Source organism: Lineus longissimus, chromosome 4 (assembly GCF_910592395.1).
Source record: "Lineus longissimus chromosome 4, tnLinLong1.2, whole genome shotgun sequence".
NCBI classification, from domain to species: domain Eukaryota; kingdom Metazoa; phylum Nemertea; class Pilidiophora; order Heteronemertea; family Lineidae; genus Lineus; species Lineus longissimus.
The window spans coordinates 16,060,583-16,082,202 of record NC_088311.1 but is presented as its reverse complement, the minus strand read 5'-3'; the positions used below and the strand labels follow the sequence as shown (position 1 = coordinate 16,082,202).

At 43.0% G+C, this 21,620-nt stretch overlaps 1 protein-coding gene across 1 annotated transcript; it reads left to right on the top strand.

Annotated features, from left to right (window-relative positions):
* The first annotated feature begins 9,782 nt into the window (after positions 1–9,782).
* Positions 9,783–12,854, top strand: LOC135486774 (uncharacterized). Its single transcript, XM_064769873.1, has one exon. It carries the CDS (start codon positions 9,783–9,785, stop codon positions 12,852–12,854), a length of 3,072 nt encoding a protein of 1,023 aa, XP_064625943.1.
* Positions 12,855–21,620: the final 8,766 nt, after the last annotated feature.

The window sequence follows — 21,620 nt, the reverse complement described above, 5'->3', positions numbered from 1 at the left end:
AAGCATGGCGAGGTTGTGGGTTAGCGATGGTATTATCACCGACCCGTTGAGGAATGGCGAGGTTACAGGTTAGCGATGGTATTATCACCCACCCATTGAAGCATGGCGAGGTTGTGGGTTAGCGATGGTATTATCACCCACCCGTTGAGGAATGGCGAGATTACAGGTTAGCGATGGTATTATCACCCACCCATTGAAGCATGGCGAGGTTGTGGGTTAGCGATGGTATTATCACCCACCCGTTGAAGCATGGCGAGGTTGTGGGTTAGCGATGGTATTATCACCCACCCGTTGAAACATGGCGAGGTTGTGGGTTAGCGATGGTATTATCACCCACCCGTTGAGGAATGGCGAGGTTACAGGTTAGCGATGGTATTATCAGCCACCCGTTGAAGCATGGCGAGGTTACAGGTTAGCGATGGTATTATCACCCACCCGTTGAAGCATAGCGAGGTTGTGGGTTAGCGATGGTATTATCACCCACCCGTTGAGGAATGGCGAGGTAACAGGTTATCGATAGTATTTTCACCCACCCGTTGAAGCATGGCGAGGTTGTGGGTTAGCGATGGTATTATCACCCACCCGTTGAGGAATGACGAGGTTACAGGTTAGCGATGGTATTATCACCCACCCGTTGAAGCATGGCGAGGTTGTGGGTTAGCGATGGTATTATAACCCACCCGTTGAGGAATGGCGAGGTTACAGGTTATCGATGGTATTATCACCCACCCATTGAAGCATGGCGAGGTTGTGGGTTAGCGATTGTATTATCACCCACCCGTTGAAGCATGGCGAGGTTGTGGGTTAGCGATGGTATTATCACCCACCCGTTGAGGAATGGCGAGGTTACAGGTTAGCGATGGTATTATCAGCCACCCGTTGAAGCATGGCGAGGTTACAGGTTAGCGATGGTATTATCACCCACCCGTTGAAGCATGGCGAGGTTGTGGGTTAGCGATGGTATTATCACCCACCCGTTGAGGAATGGTGAGGTACTAGGTTAGCGATGGTATTATCATCCACCCGTTGAAACATGGCGAGGTTGCGGGTTAGCAATGGTATTATCACCCACCCGTTGAAGCATGGCGAGGTTGTGGGTTAGCGATGGTATTATCACCAAGCCGTTGAAGCATGGCGAGGTTGTGGGTTAGCGATGGTATTATCACCCACCCGTTGAGGAATGACGAGGTTACAGGTTAGCGATGGTATTATCACCCAACCGTTGAAGCATGGTGAGGTTGTGGGTTAGCGATGGTATTATCACCCACCCGTTGAGGAATGGCGAGGTTACAGGTTAGTGATGGTATTATCACCCAACCGTTGAAGCATGGCGAGGTTGTGGGTTAGCGATGGTATTATCACCCACCCGTTGAGGAATGGCGAGATTACAGGTTAGCGATGGTATTATCACCCACCCATTGAAGCATGGCGAGGTTGTGGGTTAGCGATGGTATTATCACCCACCCGTTGAAGCATGGCGAGGTTGTGGGTTAGCGATGGTATTATTACCCACCCGTTGAGGAATGGCGAGGTTACAGGTAAGCGATGGTATTATCACCCACCCGTTGAAGCATGGCAAGGTTACAGGTTAGCGATGGTATTATCACCCACCCGTTGAAGCATGGCGGGGTTGTGGGTTAGCGATGGTATTATCACCCACCCGTTGAAACATGGCGAGGTTGCGGGTAAGGGATGGTATTATCACCCACCCGTTGAAGCATGGCGAGGTTGTGGGTTATCAATAGTATTTTCACCTACCCGTTGAAGCATGGCGAGGTTCTGGGTGAGCGATGGTATTATCACCCACCCGTTGAGGAATGACGAGGTTACAGGTTAGCGATGGTATTATCACCCACCCGTTGAAGCATGGCGAGGTTGTGGGTTAGCGATGGTATTATCACCCACCCGTTGAGGAATGGCGAGGTTACAGGTTAGCGATGGTATTATCACCCACCCATTGAAGCATGGCGAGGTTGTGGGTTAGCGGTTGTATTATCACCCACCCGTTGAAGCATGGCGAGGTTGTGGGTTAGCGATGGTATTATCACCCACCCGTTGAGGAATGGCGAGGTTACAGGTTATCGATGGTATTATCACCCACCCATTGAAGCATGGCGAGGTTGTGGATTAGCGATTGTATTATCACCCACCCGTTGAAGCATGGCGAGGTTGTGGGTTAGCGATGGTATTATCACCCACCCATTGAGGAATGGCGAGGTTACAGGTTAGCGATGGTATTATCAGCCACCCGTTGAAGCATGGCGAGGTTACAGGTTAGCGATGGTATTATCACCCACCCGTTGAAGCATGGCGAGGTTGTGGGTTAGCGATGGTATTATCACCCACCCGTTGAGGAATGGCGAGGTAACAGGTTAGCGATGGTATTATCATCCACCCGTTGAAACATGGCGAGGTTGCGGGTTAGCAATGGTATTATCACCCACACGTTGAGGAATGGCGAGGTTACAGGTTAGCGATGGTATTATCACCCACCCATTGAAGCATGGCGAGGTTGTGGGTTAGAGATGGTATTATCACCCACCCGTTGAAGCATGGCGAGGTTGTGGGTTAGCGATGGTATTATCACCCACCCGTTGAGGAATAACGAGGTTACAGGTTAGCGATGGTATTATCACCCACCCGTTGAAGCATGGCGAGGTTGTGGGTTAGCGATGGTATTATCACCCACCCGTTGAGGAATGGCGAGGTTACAGGTTAGCGATGGCATTATCACCCACCCATTGAAGCATGGCGAGGTTGTGGGTTAGCGATTGTATTATCAGCCACCCGTTGAAGCATGGGGAGGTTGTGGGTTAGCGATGGTATTATCACCCACCCGTTGAGGAATGGCGAGGTAACAGGTTAGTGATGGTATTATCAGCCACCCGTTGAAGCATGGCGAGGTTACAGGTTAGCGATGGTATTATCACCCACCCGTTGAAGCATAGCGAGGTTGTGGGTTAGCGATGGTATTATCACCCACCCGTTGAGGAATGGCGAGGTAACAGGTTAGCGATGGTATTATCACCCACCCGTTGAAACATGGCGAGGTTGCGGGTTAGCAATGGTATTATCACCCACCCGTTGAAGCATGGCGAGGTTGTGGGTTAGCGATGGTATTATCACCCACCCGTTGAGGAATGACGAGGTTACAGGTTAGCGATGGTATTATCACCCACCCGTTGAAGCATGGCGAGGTTGTGGGTTAGCGATGGTATTATCACCCACCCGTTGAAGCATGGCGAGGTTGTGGGTTAGCGATGGTATTATCACCCACCCGTTGAGGAATGGCGAGGTTACAGGTTAGCGATGGAATTATCACCCACCCATTGTAGCATGGCGAGGTTGTGGGTTAGCGATGGTATTATCACCCACCCGTTGAAGCATGGCGAGGTTGTGGGTTAGCGATGGTATTATCACCCAGCCGTTGAAGCATGGCGAGGTTGTGGGTTAGCGATGGTATTATCACCCACCCGTTGAGGAATGACGAGGTTACAGGTTAGCGATGGTATTATCACCCACCCGTTGAAGCATGGCGAGGTTGTGTGTTAGCGATGGTATTATCACCCACCCGTTAAGGAATGGCGAGGTTACAGGTTAGTGATGGTATTATCACCAACCCGTTGAAGCATGGCTAGGTTGTGGGTCAGCGATGGTATTATCACCCACCCGTTGAGGAATGGCGAGGTTACAGGTTAGCGATGGTATTATCATCCACCCATTGAAGCATGGCGAGGTTGTGGGTTAGCGATGGTATTATCACCCACCCGTTAAGGCATGGCGAGGTTGTGGGTTAGCGATGGTATTATCACCCACCCGTTGAGGAATGGCGAGGTTACAGGTTAGCGATGGTATTATCACCCACCCATTGAAGCATGGCGAGGTTGTGGGTTAGCGATGGTATTATCACCCACCCGTTGAAGCATGGCGAGGTTGTGGGTTAGTGATGGTATTATCACCCACCCGTTGAAGCATGGCGAGGTTGTGGGTTAGCGATGGTATTATCACCCACCCGTTGAGAAAAGACGAGGTTACAGGTTAGCGATGGTATTATCACCCACCCATTGAAGCATGGCGAGGTTGTGGGTTAGCGATGGTATTATCACCGACCCTTTGAGGAATGGCGAGGTTACAGGTTAGCGATGGTATTATCACCCACCCGTTGAGGAATGACGAGGTTACAGGTTAGCGATGGTATTATCACCCACCCATTGAAGCATAGCGAGGTTGTGGGTTAGCGATGGTATTATCACCCACCCGTTGAAGCATGGCGAGGTTGTGGGTTAGCGATGGTATTATCACCCACCCGTTGAGGAATGGCGAGGTTACAGGTTAGCGATGGTATTATCACCCACCCATTGAAGCATGGCGAGGTTGTGGGTTAGCGATGGTATTATCACCCACCCGTTGAAGCATGGCGAGGTTGTGGGTTAGCGATGGTATTATCACCCACCCGTTGAAGCATGGCGAATAATCTTGGTCATTTACTAACACCAATTGGCCAACATGGCAAAAGACCCATGCTAGTTTCCACATTCTCCGCCCGACAATTAACGGAGCTGCTCCGCAATTTTTGCTCTGGTTGCTGCAACTGATGATCGCTTGCTACGTCTCAACTGATTTATGTCAGGTGGCCCATTTTCAACAGAATCTCTAGATTCAGAATGAGCACTTGCTTCATCAGGCTTTGCGCTGAATCTCGAGTAGCAGTGTCAACACTGACCTCTAATGGGTACAGTTTGGCAATAGCCCTACTTGTGGTGCGATTACCATCATATCTAATAAATGCAGCGCGCACTCTAGAATCTGCACCTCGAATCAAATCTAGGACAACTGCTAATTTCCATCGTGTCCTCGGTACCTTATCATCTTCAATGATGACTACATCACCAAGGTCAAGATTTGTAGCCGCTGTTTCGTACTTTTCGACCTGGCACTTCAAAGCGTCGAGGAACGTTTTGAGGTCGTATTCCTCTGCACGGTCACTGTCCGCAATATCCGCACGTACAACACCAGGCAACTTATCCTCAATAATAGGAATCAAAATAGCTGCTGCATCCTTAGTGTCAGCATTGATCTAAACTGCGAATGTCAGTCATTACACTATTATAATACGTTCGAAGTCCCTGTCCTGATATTTTTGGCTCTTTCAGATGCACTTATCGCAACACATGCGCTCGAATTATCTTTTTAGGTCTACCAAAATTGTCCTTCAACGTTTGTTTCAAAACAGCATAGTTAGCAGTCGAATGATCGCCCGAATTGCATTCAGAGCCTCGCCCTCTAGAAGCCCATAGAGATAGTCAAAACGATTGATATCCGAAATATCAGCATTTCTGTCAATCTCGGTAACGAATCGTTCCCAAAACGGCGTCCAATCGGTGATCTTTCCGTCAAATTTTGGCATTGTGACGTCATGACATCAGCAGACCCATCCTGACGTCGGAGCCGTGACGCAAACCATCCTCGGACCCCTTAAATAGGCCTAGGGTCTCACTAGCCAGTGGTGATCAGGTCAAGATTGGTCGCCCCTAAAAAAAAAGTTCTTCAATCTCAGGCGATTACCATGGATACAGATAAGCCTATCATATCGCTATTGCTGCATGTTCAAATGTCGGTGTCCTGGGTATTTTGTGAAGAGGTAGCTCTGACGATTATTTGAGGAAAATATCCAGAGCATGCTCCGCACAAAACAGTGAACTCTTCACTGTCTCCATATTCCGCTCACATAGTAGACAGTTCACAGTTACCAGATTGTGACTCGTGGCTGGGAATGATGGGACCCCGACCCATGATCACTGCCAAACTTTATATGTGAGACAAAAAGTTACCAGATTGTGACTTGTGGCTGTGAATGATAGGACCCCGACCCATGATCACTGCCAAACTTCATACGTGAGACAAAAAGTTACCAGATTGTGACTCGTGACTTGGAATGATGGGACCCCGACCCATGATCACTGCCAAACTTCATACGTGAGACAAAAAGTTACCAGATTGTGACTCGTGACTGGGAATGATGGGACCCCGACCCATGATCACTGCCAAACTTCATACGTGAGACAAAAAGTTACCAGATTGTGACTCGTGGCTGGGAATGATAGGACCCCGACCCATGATCACTGCCAAACATTATATGTGAGACAAAAAGTTACCAGATTGTGACTCGTGGCTGGCAATGATAGGACCCCGACCCATGATTATTGCCAAAATTCATACTCGAGACAAAATATACCAGATTGTGACTGGCGGCTGGGAATGAGAGGACCTAACCGCCCCAACCCCTCATACTCCTGGCACATAGGGGAAAAAGGTCTCTTTTGTGCATGTGACATGTTGTTGGAAATGATACCGCCTGTAGCCGCCCATCCTCACTGCTAAAATAAAATAAATGAGTCAAAATTTGAAATTCAAATTGATTTATTGATTGATTATCTATTCGGCTACAGTCAAAAACTATGTACATAGTACAAATTAAATCACGTGGTCATTCAACAATATTCCAGAATATTCAATGGTATTCTTCCGTTGCGCAGAGAATGTGCGCAAAAGCAAACACACAGTAGAATGTTCACTGTTTAATGCGATATCGACAACAGTGAAATGCTCTACTGTTGTATAGTAGAGAGTACGTTGAAATATCAGCTTCTTCTGTGCACGTCCGCAGTGACCAGGCCTCGCATGCTATTTATAGCTCAATCGGATGTTGACATGAACTGGTTCCTGTCAGAGTGCACATGTTCTCAAGGTGAGACTTCGCGGTCAAAATGCTCAAAGAAAAGCCGCAACGGCACCCTATTTTGGTATCAAAATTTAAAATTGTTATTATTTGGCTTTCTCAAGGTGATAAGTAGAAGTTTATAAAAATATTATTTCACCATCCATGTTAATTGTCAAGTTATAAGGCGGCAAGGTGAAATTTTCAAAATTTTCATCGATGTACAGGGTGTCTCATGTATTGTGCTGCCCCCATGTTCTCATGACTGAATTACTTGATAACAATGAAAGCTGGCCAGATGTATTCTAGAAGCGACAAGCTATTCAGAAATGTATAGGTTTATGTGTGAGAGTGATATACTGCAAGGTCGACAGCCACTTGAACAGGGGTATGCATGAAATGACGTCGCGCCATTTGTGGAGCCAGGTAGGCCCGGCCATTGCACTGGCTAGTGAGACCTAGGCGCCGTTTTAACCGCAGGCTTAGGTCAACTGGCGGCGACATCCGGCCACTGAATGCCTCACTAGGCTAACGCACCCTTTGAGGGGCCGAAATGGTGCTGAAATGGCACCCTAGGGTGCCAAATTAGCACCTCTACCATCCATGGCACCCTCACAACTTGCAAAGCACCCTTATCTCCCTAAAACACCCCCAAAGCACCCTTGGTGCCGTAAAGCACCCTTGGATTTTCCATGGCACCCCTATGAAGCACCCTTGTTTCTAGCTCGAGATAGAAGAGGGCAGCTCTGAGACATGTGTCCTCCAAAGAGTCGTAGCACAGGGACATATAGCTCTTGGAGTTGAGGGCAGTTCTAATGCCGTGGTCACACTAGCGTTTTAATGCGAATTGACTGCGCATTAAAACTTTAATACGCTTTTGGCTGTAACACTCAAGTCGGTTTGTACCGTTTTCAAACCACTTTAACAAATGCAGTTCCTTAATACACATCAACCAAGTCGCTTTGGCCAAGCCGCATTGAAGCCGCATTGGAATTCGTAGTGTGACGCGCCTAATACGCATCAAGCATTGCAATCGCAATGAGCATGCGCACAGCGTAACTTCCCGCTTTTCCGCTAACTAGTCCACTGTACCCGTGGCCGCCATCATCAGAGTTTCAGTGTACTATACTATAAGTGATGTATTGATAAACGACTGTGAGACAAGACCACAATTGATTTTCCAAGCCATTTCCAGTTATTTCAAATGCCCGCCATCAAAGAATGCGTCAAGTAGTGAAACTGAAATTCGGATATGATATACGGGTTAGTCTTGCGAGTAACTGGTGCGATGGAAATTGGTGATTGACCACGGAAATTTTTTTTTTAATTGACAAGTTTGACACAAGTGGACATTTTTACCCATTTCGGCCATTTTCACTCCAAATTTGAATCACCCCCCATGGCCAGGTTGTCAAAATTCAAAATTATTTTTTTTACCAAACAATTTATTTATATCTGTAGACTTGCCACAGCAAATATTTTTTCAATACCTCTCCAAATATGTACTTGAGAGTAAAAAACATGCACTCGTCTAATAGATAGGCATGGACCCTCCAACCTATGAATATTCATTAGTGCTCTTGTCTCAATGAAGAGGGATAATCTTGAGATATCAATGAAATATGCCTTTTCCCAAGCATTTGAGATGTCTTGACTAACATAACCAAGTTTCATCAAAAATGAACTTGATTTGAGCGAGCTATTAACGTTTTAAAATTTTGTCCGATACGGACAACCTACCTTATATTTCGTCTTCAAATTGTTTACAGACTGTCTTCAAGTTAAACTCATTAACTCGTAGAATTCTGAATCGAATGGTACCGAATCTTCGACAAATCACCAGTGGTCTACAGTCTATCTGAAATAGGAATTTGAAACAATTTTAATTCATGACACTTCCACAACAGCAACCATTGTCATCGCTATTGTCCTATCAACATCCACCCTTTTGTAATGTTGCTGACTCAAAATTCATATTTCCCTCCTCAAAATTCTCCACAAGTTTGGTCCTGCCATCTAGTGCTTTGGCCACAACACCTCCAGGAAGTTGCTTCTGCACATGTCACTGGGCATGAGCAGATGCAATCTGGGCACCATCTTTCCAAGACATAATTTTTCTATTTCACCAAATTCTACAATAATAATCTAAATCATAAGTGAAACCATTTTGTGTACAGAATAACAAATAGCTACATTTAAACCCTAAATCCCCTGCTCCATTTTCATTGTAATATAAAAGGTTTCACTTTCCAAAAAGGTATATTTATAGCAACATTGCCAACCCCTTCCCAAATACATACATGTGCATAGTGCATTCAATCTCTCTGTGCACACCCCGTGCATTTGCACTGTCATCCATATGTGGATTTAATATACATGTATATTTTGTAAGACACCTGTCTTTCCTTCACTTATTTCAAATTCTATTGTGCTGTCACGCACATGTAATCTCTTGTCCTTTCTTGTGTATTTTCAGTCTGTTGAAGGAAGCATCCCGAAATATCCTAGGAGTACGATTTTAAGCAAAGAGAGACAAGTTACGAAAAGACAAGACAAGATGAGGACAAAGGCGAGGAGATTGATAGGAAAACGGGGTGCGAGGTGCCCTAGGGCATCGAATGCAGCAATGAGAACAATGTTCAAGAGCGGACACGTGCGGAGTGGAGGTGTCGAGGTGGTGAGCGACGACGAACGAGAAGTAGGCCTACAACCCGCATTGAGACGACTCACGCCCCAGGAGTACGGACAGGTCACAACGATGGGACACGGCGGCAAAAGACAAATACCGGATATTAATAACCGTACTGCCAATGTGTAAACTAGGTTTACAGGCCACCGTAGACAAATTCACTGTAGTGAAATATGACATGCATTTACGGAGTCACTTGGTTTATATGTTCACCCTTATAATAATGTTGTAATAAAGATCACTTCGCATGTGGAGTCACAAGAAGCACGTAGTTCCTCTTGCGTTTGTCCCTGTGGGCTCTAACAGGAATCTGGTGTTTTAGTATTGATGTTTACAAATGGTGCCGTGACCAGGATTTCTCGTTAGCCTTTCAACATGAGCAAACCCAAGGGAGAACCAGGAGTCGAACCAAAAGAACTCGTGCAGACAATGAAACAACAGAGGACGAACAAACGACGCAACTTCACACGGTTAGTGAACAGGATTTCCGATATCCTTTCTGAAGACCACCCGACACTGGAACAGATAGTGAATGTTCAAACGATTTTGGCAGTTCACGAGGAGAATTTTTCGGATATCAAGGAGCTGAATAAGAATATCGAATTTAATCTTGTTAGTATCGACGAAGGTGATGCTGCTAGAGATGCCGAGGACGCTTGTGAAAAGTCCGTCGATAATCAGATGAATATCGTTAAAGCCAAGAACTTTTTAGCTAAATTCAAGTCAACAATGGATAACCCAGTAGTACCAGTGCCAAAAGGTCCAGTGACTACTTCAAAGTTACCAAAATTAACGCTTCCGACTTTCAATGGTTACCTTACTGATTGGCTGCCATTCTGGGAACGATACACAGCGGAAATCGACAAAAATTCGAACATTTCTGATATAAATCGTTTTGATTACCTATACGGTTTGTTAGAAGGTGAAGCTTTGGACTCTGTTCGATCACTCATACCCTCAGCAGCGAATTACGTGATTCTCAAGAAAACATTGCTAGAAACCTTCGGAAAAGACCGAAAAATCATTCGTGCGCACGTGTTGCGACTGTTTCATTTGAGGAACCCAAACATGTCCGGAGCTGCACTTCGCTCGTTTTATAATCAAGTAATGACGGACCTGCGGAGTTTGGAAGCACTAAACATTGACGTTGATAGAGCAGCTGGAATAATTGTACCTATTCTCGAGGAAAAACTACCTGCTGTTATTCGGGGAAACATGGCTGATCTTGACAGAACAGATGTGTACAATCTTAAGACATTCACAGACGGGTTAAAGCGCCAGGGCGAACGTTATGAAACACAGACTGAGGATATTGATATTACAGAGAGGATAACTGTTGAAATCTGTCAAAAGCTACCAAATTCATCTGTAGGTGCATTTATGGCACACACTAGTAACTGCGAAATTTGTGGTTCACCGAAACACCAACCAGAAAAATGTAATATTTCTGCAAAACAGAAACGTGATTTGGTGTTTGCAAAAGGTCTATGCCGATTGTGTTTGTTGCCAGGACACTTTTCTAGGAAATGTACAAGTTCGCTACAGTGTTCATCTTGCTGTGGACTACATCATACGTCACTGCATGGAATCGATTTCGGAAATCGTTCACGGTATCGTGCTCAGTCAAGAAAACGGTATAATCGTGGGAATAGAAATTCGATCACGGAGATTACGCAATCGGCCCAGGAAACGCCAGGACCGACGTCGTGCTGCAGTTTGGTTCAGAATAAATCTACGAGTGCCGGTATGGATACGTTGGTGGAAAGTGATTCATATGCGGATATTGTTACGTCATCGATCATAGGTGATAACCCAGTGTTGGTGAAAACGGCCAGGGCTAAAATGGACTACAATGGTACGCAGGTAGAGGTTCGAATCTTCATTGACGTGGGTTCAATGTTAAGTTACATGCGTCAGGATGTCGCGTTATTACTTGGCATCCAGCCTAGGGGTTATATTGATCTCGGAATTCACGGATTTCAGTGTTATGCGAAGGATCACTATGGTTTGGCAACAGTAGGGATAATGACGTCTGATGGAATGACACGTGTTCCATTGTTGATCTCACGGGAGATAGTTGCACCCATCAGCCAACGAGGTTGGTGTAAGGCTAAGTCACTACCACACATTCGAGGTTTGGAGTTAGCAGATGACTTTCGTGGAGAGCCATTTGTTGTGGATGTGCTGATGGTCTCTCCGTTCATAAAGTCAAATCTCGGTGCATTGTTGTTAGGACCAGTTCATAAGGATAGGCCGATTGTGGCAGCTGATATCAGACCCATAATGTGTTTCTGCGGAACTCAACCGGGAGATGTGGACCTTTGTGGAGCGTTGTCCAACACGGATTTAGACAATCGGTTGTTGACATATTTTCGGTGTAGTGAAGTGGGTGTCAATGACGTCACTGATGACGTAGGTGGCGTAGATGAGAACTTTAAGGCAGCATATAGTGAAAAGATCGAATTTCAGGATGGGAAATACTCGGTGCCTCTACCGTGGAAAGAGGACCATGGGGAATTGCCATCCAATCTACGATTGTGCAGACGTCCTTTGGATCAGATTGTTGAACGTTTGCAGAAAACAGGGTTAATGAACGCTTATTGCAAGGTCATAAAAGAACACATGGATAGATGCTACGTAGAGGAAGTCAAGGGTAATCCCTGGGACGAAGAACATTCACATTACATGCCACATTTTTTTGTGCTCAAAAACTCGGAAACCACGCCTGTTCGCATTGTATTCGCGGCGAATACAGGGCGCGTGAGCTTGAATGACTGTTTGATTACCGGTCCATGTATGATTCAGAACTTACACGATCTACTGTTGTTGTTTCGGGTGTCGCGCATTGCACTGGTGGCTGACATTGCTCGTGCCTTCTTATCCATTGGTCTATTGGAACAGGACAGGAATTATGTGAAATTCTTGTGGTTTCGCGACAACGATCCAATCAAGGACATCATTGCGTACCGCTACACCACCGTAGTGTTCGGTCATACTTCATCGCCTTTCTCATTGGGCATTGTATTAGAAAAACATTTAGCGAAGTATGAGTGTGATGTTGCAATCGATCTGACAAGGAAGTTATACATGGATAATCTATTGACCAGTGTTGATCAAGATAACGAGGCAGTCAATTACTACTACAACGCACGCGCAATAATGAAACAGGGAGGTTTCAATCTTCGCCAGTGGTTAAGCAATTTGCCAGAACTGAATAGAATTCTTGAACTTGAAGGTACACAAATGAAGGAGAAAACCGTCAGTGTTTTGGGACTCGTTTGGAATTCAGTGACTGATCGTCTGGGATTTCCCAAAAAGGGACTGATAAACACTTGCCGTGACGTCACAAAACGTCGCGTATTGTCAGTGGCTGCTTCACATTTTGATCCGTTGGGACTTGTAACTCCGGTGATAATTAGAGCCAGACAGTTCATAGCTCAGCAGTAGTGTAATATTGACAGATTTGAGCCAGCAGTCAAATCCCAGTCAAAATCTCCAAGTCAAATCCCAGTCAAACTTATCTCAGTTAAATCCTAGTATAAACTTATCTGAGTCATTTCTCAGTATAAATAGTTTCCAGTCAAACTTCAGTCAAGTCACTAAATCGTCCAAATCGTCCAAAATTTCATAATTTTCAAAAAAATAAAAAAATAAAAAAAATAAAAAAAGTGAAAAACTTTTATATATATAAATGAACACCTTTCCGTCAAATTCAGAACTTGATTCAAGAGTGACAGAATATACAAAATTTAAAGATCTTCCCGTGAACACATGGTATAAAATTAAATCATTCAGAACAATCACCACAAAGATAGGAGAATCAACCATCCTTGAACTGGTTGACTCAGAAGCGAAGTCACACACCGTATGGGCGACCAGTATTATCAAACAAAAACTAAATCTTAATCACAATTACATAAGATTCACAGGAGTCAAGGAAACGAAACAGGGTAAGAAATTCTATGGATTCAATCTCTTGGACTAAACTTATACTCATCTTATATCTAATACAAATTATTTTATAGGAAATGAAAGAAGTATATGTCAATTGGAGAAATATTCCTGATCATACTTGGTATAAAATTGATAGATTGGATTATTTATCAATAACAGATAAGTATGATTTTTTACTATTTGTATATCCCAGAGATGATAAAAAAACGTTATATATTGTAAGATCTCCAAAACGAATCAAGGATAAAATTTTAGACCTGGGTGATATAAGCCCTCTTCTACACGATGATGTCTTCATTTACAAAAAAGACAATGATATGAGTCAATATTGGATTTTTTAAATAAAAAAGAACAACTTGATTAATTGACAAAACCTATATTTAAAGAAAATAAATTGTAAATAAAATGAAAGAAGAATGTATCAATTGAAGAAATGTTCCTGATAATACTTGGTATAAAATTGAAAGGATAGAATTTTCATCATCAGAAAAGTATGGGTTTTCAATATTTTTAATACCCAGATATACAAATCTAATGTATATTGTAAAATTGACAAAACGAATAAAGGATAAAATTTTAGATTTGAATAAAATTTTAGATTTGGATGAAGATGATGTCTTCATTTACAAAAAAGACAATGATATCTCTCAACATTGGGTTGTTTAAAAAAATTGTTTTTCAAAAAAGTGAAAAACTTTTTCTTATAATAAATGATGACCACATCCATAACAATTCTTTAATTCTTATGGGTGTAGTAAGCCCTAAGTTCTACATTTTAGACCAAGTGGTGATTATGTAGAATTTTAAATTTCACTAAAAGATCAGATTTTAATAGTCTTTTGAGAAATATTTTACTTTCAATTTTTATATCATTAGCGGCATGACCGTGTTCATTTGTAATCTTATAATCATGTTTATGATTATAAAATGACTTATTGAAACCGAAACTAAAAAAAGGGGGAATCCCCTAAACGACTATTTAACTAAAAATTTTTTCTAATATAAATGAACACGTTCATACCGCTAATTGAGGGACTTTCTACAGATGAGCTTAAAATTCTAGCCTTCAGAAACAAGATGAAGAATTATGGATCTCTATCAAGAGCAAAGTTAATCGAGGGACTTGAACAGATCCCCAACAGTTTCAACGACATCGAAGTGAAAATTGACAAGCCAGTTTCTGACTTGTCACAAATTGAAAAAAGAGTTCTAGCTCAAAGACTAGGTTTAAATCCAAGAAAATTCAAAAAAGAACAGCTAGAAAATATCATTGAAGAAAAAATATCACAAGAAAATTTGATTGACATCAAACCAAGACCTGTGAAGTCAAAAATTTCAATCAGAAAACCTCTTTTACAGAAAGTAAAAGAACTTGGCCATAAAAATTTCCAGAATCTCAATATTGAGAAACTGAAAGAACTCTTGACCAAGGAACCCATTAAACGTATTTTGAAATCAGATCTTTTCAAACAGGCGAAGGAACTTGACATCAATGTTAAAAGTTCCATGACAAAGAGAGTCATCCAGGAATTGATTGAAAAACATGTGGAGTTAAAAACATTCAAAAAATTTAACTCCGCTTTCAGAGGATATGTTAATCATTTCCAAATGGAAGGTTTGCCTCATATTGACATTGAAAACTATCTCATTAAAATTAAGTCAGTTTTACAAGATAAATTGAATGAGGAAAATAAAGTAGGATTAAAAATTTCAATCATTCTACATATTCTAATGAAAAGGAAGAATGACGTTAAAGAGTTTCAACTTCGTTCTAGACACATCATTTATGTGGGTCAAGAGCTAGATTATTCCAAGTTGATTGAAGACTTCCTTAAAGAACTGGAAAATTTAGTTCAGGAAGGTTCAGGTTGGAAAGGGGCTGTTCATTTTGAAATCAAGGGTGCAATTTGTGGTCACTGAGAAAACCATAAGAGATATTGCGCTGCCATTCGCAGGGATACTCTAGTGTATTAAATCATTAATTACGGTGGAACAATGAATTTGATTCCTTCTAATTATTTAAAACAATAGGCCTTTGAGGCCCTGAAACTGTATGATACAACAAGGATTTGTCAAAACAAATATGGTCAAAAGTAGTGGAAAGGCCTTCTGAAGTTGATGCAGGGATAAAATCCTGCGAGTTTTGGTGATTCAGTATCAAATAAATGCAGTTTATAAGACTGATATTTCTCTTTTTGAAGTAGCTGAACTGTCTGTGTGCCAAAAGCCTATTGTTCACTGCTTTTGTCAACTTGACTTCAGCCTGAATAGCTTCATTGGGTTCTGTGCTATTGTCAGGGTATTGGAGTGAGCCATTTTCCATGGGGGTGTGCTGTCAAGAAGGCCTACAATGCATAAACATATAAATAGGCCTACTGGATTTGGGAATAGATTGGTGAATGTTTATGTAAGCTGGCTTGGAGTAAACAGGATGGGGGATTGGACAACGAATGATTTTTTTTTCTTGGCTGGGGTGGGGGATGAACAAAGAATCATTTCTATTACAAATCAAATGTTTTAGTATCAGTACTCTTGAAGTTTATTCATTCACTTATAGTTCACTACAGCCTAAATCTACTGGAATTATGAACTTCGACTGAGTGCTAGGAATGGCAGAAAAATAATTAGCAATTCATGAACTAGAAGGGTTTCGCAAAATAACATGAATAATTATGAAGTAGGCAAACATGGGCAAACTACTCCTACCATGTTTGCCTACATTGTAAATGTAGCTTGTTTTCTTCAATCTCAAAGAATAAACTGTCCTGCTACAGATATTTTATTGATGTAGCCACACATTTTCCTTACAAAACGCTGGTATACAACAGTAGTAGATGGAGAATCTCTCAAGAAGAACAATGAGTATCTTTGTCAGCTAGGCTAGAGTTTTTCATGCTAAAGACATTCATCCTGGTAGGTGGATGTTTTTAACTTGAAAGCAATATTCTACAGTAATGTAAGTTCATGTGTCTTTGACATGCTACCACCCTCACATTGAGTGAATGAAATGAGATAATTTCTTGACCTTGATTGAATAAGGCAATACCAATGATTGATAGCCAGTCTGCCTCAACTTGCTCAACAGGGTATGAAAAGGCCTTACTGATCATTATTTATAATCACACATCTGTACAGAGATTTCCATTAATAACGCCCTAAAAACTTCACTCTTTACTGTACAATCCTCTCGTTCCGCCACTTCCCAGTCTTCACCTATGTTACTGAAAGGCCTGATAGTGATAGAGCCTGGTTTAAAAACCTGGATCCGATCCTACCAAGGTACAGTATGCGTCCCAACTGACGTCCCCATCCCTTCGCGAAGTCTTTGAAAAATGCTGCAGGCCATGTTGATAGTGCGTACTGGGGTTTCGGCTAGGAGCCGCCCATAAGCAATCAAATTGTTTCGGCGCTATCATTAGTTGAAAGGGCCTCAGGGAGGCCGACTCTCAATGACTATGATGCCTGACCCCAAGTTCTCCATTATTGGAGACGAGTCTGGCTAGTGATGGCCTCTTCTGCAAGTTGCAACACCGTAATCAGTCTCCGGACTTATGAGTGGCTCCTATCCGATTTTTCAAGTATATAGGCTTCGCGATGCTGCTTCATAAACAGCCTTTGCGCAATTACATAGGGTTGTCAATATGATGTGCACTGTAATCAATGTATAATTCTATATTGACAAAATGCAATATCAAAAACTGCAGGTGTTGTTCTTTTTAAGAAATGCTGAAAATAAGTTCATGCAATGCAATGCTATCTCAACTTTACCAATAAGCCTACCTTCACTCTTTGTTGAATAAGGTCCGATCCAAGTAATCCAAATTGTACCATAACTGTCATTGTGCTGAACCGACTTCCGAAATGGTCAATTCTTATCCAAAATGAAACAGAATCTTCACTGACTTCACTACGGTGTCCAGAACAGCCAATTCTAAATCCAAAACAAAGCAGAATCTTCACTGACTTCACTACGATGTCCAGAACAGTCAATTCTTGTCCAAAGAGAAACATAATCTTTACTATTCACCTTGTACAGCAACTGTTCATCGTCACATAGTATGACAGTCAGAAAGTTATGCTTTACTTCAAAAAGAAAACGTTGATGGTGAAATTATCACCCTGAAGTTCCCAAGGTGATGCAGCGATTGGTGGATGGGCATCATTCATTTTCCACCAAGAATCATTGTGCTTCAAAAAGCAGAACCAGTGGCCTTCAGCACCCCTATTCCCAGTATGGCAAATCACCCCCAAGACTGCCTTACCCTCCAAATGACCACCATCCGGTTGTCCAATCTTAGTCATGTTCTTGTGTTGAATGTCAATGTTTCGGTCAATCTCAATGATGGTAAGGTTTCCATCCAAAGTTATCTGGAATCCTTGCCCAAGACGGTCACAGCTGCGCCCATTGCGTGCACGATTTCCACACCTTCCCTGAATTACATCTGAGTCAGCAAAATAGCCATTATAAATAGCTGTCAAAGATATAAGTTCTGGTCCTGCAGGAGCCCTTATTCTGAGAATGTTGCTGTCCCTTAGTTGCAAATCGATATGACCAAGAGGACAATGTAATTGCACAGGCCAAGAAGTTAGGAAACCTTCGTGGAGATTCATTTTCTGTGTAAGATTCATTAGGAATTCTCCTGCATCATGATAATCTGGCATCACAAACTGGTAACCCGTGCCTACAATTTCATCATTCAATGCTTGTACCAGTGCTTGAATTGAAAATGGTTCCTCCCATCTTTCCATTCTCAAACAGGTATCTAAGAACTCATTGTCAAGGTCTGATACAGGAACCACCTGTTCAGCAAGATCAACATGTCTGAGGCATTGCACCACAGCTATTGCATAGCAAATGTTAGCATCATTCAGGAGGCCCCGACAAGGATATAATCTCTCATTCAGTACATGTACATCATCCATCGGAGTGTCCCTGGAGTTGGAACTGGAAGTGTCCCCCGGGTTGGTTGCGTTTTCATCCATCGGAGTGTCCCTAGAGGTTGACACGTTGCGAGGCTGTGTATGCTGACCTTGTCCATGAGGGGCAGTGTACCTTGGTTGAAGATGGGCTGGCAACTTAGGGTCTGCAAGGTGAGTTTTCCGGATAATGGGGGCCCGAAATCTGTCACCGCACAACAACATCAACAGGGCTACAACATGAGCGTCTGATGTCAACATTCTTGATCCGAGATCAGCTGACGTAGTGGTTCCACAAGACCATCCACACAAAGTATCCAGCGGTCCTGTGAACCCAAGATAGTTTTCATCAATTTCACCTTTTTCTGCGAAGGCAAGCATTGGACGCTTCAGATTCGCGGGACTTCTGTTCGTACGGTTTGCAGAGGGAAGCTTCATGGTTATAACTTTTAACCCAGACTCTGGCCATCGGAAATAAGTGTCATTGTCCCATCCATCTGGCGCATGCTCCAGGGTTGTATAAAATACTGCCGTGGAGGCTGGTAATTCCTTTGCAGATGCCCAGTACTCTGGCATGGAACTGAATGCTTCCAGTCTGTTGCTCATCTCAAGTTGTCTAAGGTGAGTGATATAAGAGCAACCTCGTCTAACAAGATAAGGTCCCAGTGACATTTCATAGATGTTCTCTTCACCGATTGTTGGTAGGTGTAGTTGTGACCTCAACTCTCTGATATCGCTCACGTCTGTCCTGTTCCAGTTTGCACTTCTTGAGCTCGGAAATTGAAGCATGTGAGGTGGCAGCGTAACTGCTGGGTCATGCAGAAAGTTGGTCTTGTTCAGTCTGTGCTTGATCAAGTTCGCCAGTCGAACCTGCTCATCACCATCTACAAAATTCACATTGAATTTTGGATGAAACTTGTTGAAATGATTGACTGCTGCTAGCCATATTAGAAATATGCGAGGGCAACTGACATAGTCATTTGGTATGCCGTACTTTGTGCAAAAATCCTCCCCCAAGGGTTGCAGGAATTGGTATGGAGCCATGTCCAGGATCTTTTCGTCAGAGATTGCACCATGGAACTGTTCGACACCAAACCTCAATTTTCCGACAATGACTCGACTGTTCTTAGTCAGGACAGGATCAGCAGGCGAAGCCACAAGCTCAATTTTTCCATCACGCGAAACTTGGAGAATGTCATCAGAACCATCACTTGGCCAAATGATTTGACAACCATTATCTGAACACCATTGTTTGAGATTTGTAGTGTTACTTTGACTGACGTTGTGTGGAACGAAGATGTAGCCTTTGTCCACAGAAAGCACTATGAAATAATCCTCTGTACCCTTTAGGAGAGAAAGAAGCCCCTGCGAGGCAATGTCATCCCCCTCATCTTGTGACAGTCGAACTTCTAATCCAATGAAACTGCTGTCTCCACATCTTGGTGTGGCAGCAGCTCCAACAGGAATTGTAAGAACAACATATCCAGAGGTATCAACTAGAGTGGTGAATGTTGCACAATGACCACCCTTCTTTGGATAGTAGGCGTCTTTCTGGGTTTCGTAGTCCTCAGAATTCTGAATCCGAACTTTCTTTGAGTCCAAAGATACTCCAACTGGGAGGCGCCCACTCTTTTTCGGATCCTCGAAGTAGGATAGTAATTCCTTGTGAAGAGGGGATTCCCTCTCTTTCATGCTATTGTAAACCAGATCTTTTTCTGTATCAGTTGTTGCCCTGTCAAGCCACAACACTGGGATATCTGTACTGTTGAAAACATGAACGGACAACTGTGACCAGAAAATATCATGTGTAGTTGCTAAAGACAACATGAAATAGGCAGCTAGATCTCGAAAGTCAGGGTTTGCCCGCATTTTGTGTCTGTATAGGAGTACATGGGCAGAGATATCCAACCCATGACTCGTTTCCCTACATGTGGCTGATCGCTGTTGCTGCTGCCAGACCAACTCCCAGAAATGTGGAACCTTCATTCCTGAAAGATTTTCCAACTGCCAGGCAGGCAACATCCAGGGCTTTCGTAAACAGTTTGCGTCTAGTCGTTCCTTCTTTGGCCACCGATGCCTTCTGAATGTAAATGAATCAAAGTGTGCATCACTTACTCCATACACATACTCCGGGTCTGAGCTATTGCTATCCGTGGCTCCTTCAACATTTTCGTTCAAATTCTGTTCATCATTAGATGCGTTAACATGTTCCACAAAACTGAATTCAGCAACTTCGCCCCCATCGCTTTTAAATCCCTCTGATTCGGCTGTTATTCCAAATGTTTCAGACAGTAATCCACATTGTTTATTGCTCCACATAGTAGATTCAAATTCGAGTGGTATCTCCTCTGTTTGTTGGTTGTATTCCACCACGACTGGACTGTTGTCAACCTGAAAGATTTAAAATGATTTCATATTCAGTTCTTTTCAGTTATACTATAGTTTGTCAGGTTCCACCTCCATCAAAAATTGATGGACCACAGCAAAATTAAAGGGAAGTGGTATAGTGTTTAGTAACGAAGAACAAGCACTGGTGTGCAATTGCTGTGCATCAAGACCTGGACAAAAAACAGAACCGCATCATACAAGTTAGACAAGCATTGACGAGGGTATAATGTGCCTGAATGGCAGGGTGAGATTGTGACTGTCGCAGTTGGTTGCCTTGTTCTTGAGTGAATAATGGAAATTCTGGCACACACTACACTTTGTGTTCAGTATTAACAGGCCGCTAATGGACAAGTTTCTAAAGTGCGCTCATCGGGCGCTCATCACCAGTGGTCAGAGCCGGAACTAAAAGGTTTACGCATGAAGATGTACAGGGAATGCATAGGAACGTTCGGAAATCAGTCTGTTTTTGCCAAACCAAGAAGAGTTCAACAACCATTTGATTCTCTTCCACTATTCTGCAGAAGAGAGTCCCATCTGAGTATCAAATGCTTGTTGAACTGGTGTACTTTGGCAAAAATGGACTGATTTCCGATCGTTCCTGTGCATTGCCCTGTACATTTTCATGTGTACATTTTAGTTCCAACTTTGACCTCTGCACTTTCGAATAAGGCCCATTACCTTAGACAAATTCAGTATTTGATTTATCTTGTGATAGAGACTCAACAGTCATGACAACTAGACATGCTATTGCTCAAGCTGGGCTTTTTGAAGAAAACATAAATCAACTTTGAAGATCTAACACTCAATAGAGGCCTTACGTTTCTCCTCACAAGCAGCGCAAAAGTTGTAATCCGGAGAAGTCAAATTGAATAATGCATTATGACAACATAAAAATCGCTTTTTATATCAGAATTTGAATTGAACATCTGATCAAACTTGGCATATACCTTACAA

What these genes read in the sequence shown, in the direction of transcription:
- LOC135486774 (XM_064769873.1), top strand. Translation starts at nt 9,783, where the DNA reads ATGAGCAAACCCAAGGGAGAACCAGGAGTCGAACCAAAAGAACTCGTG.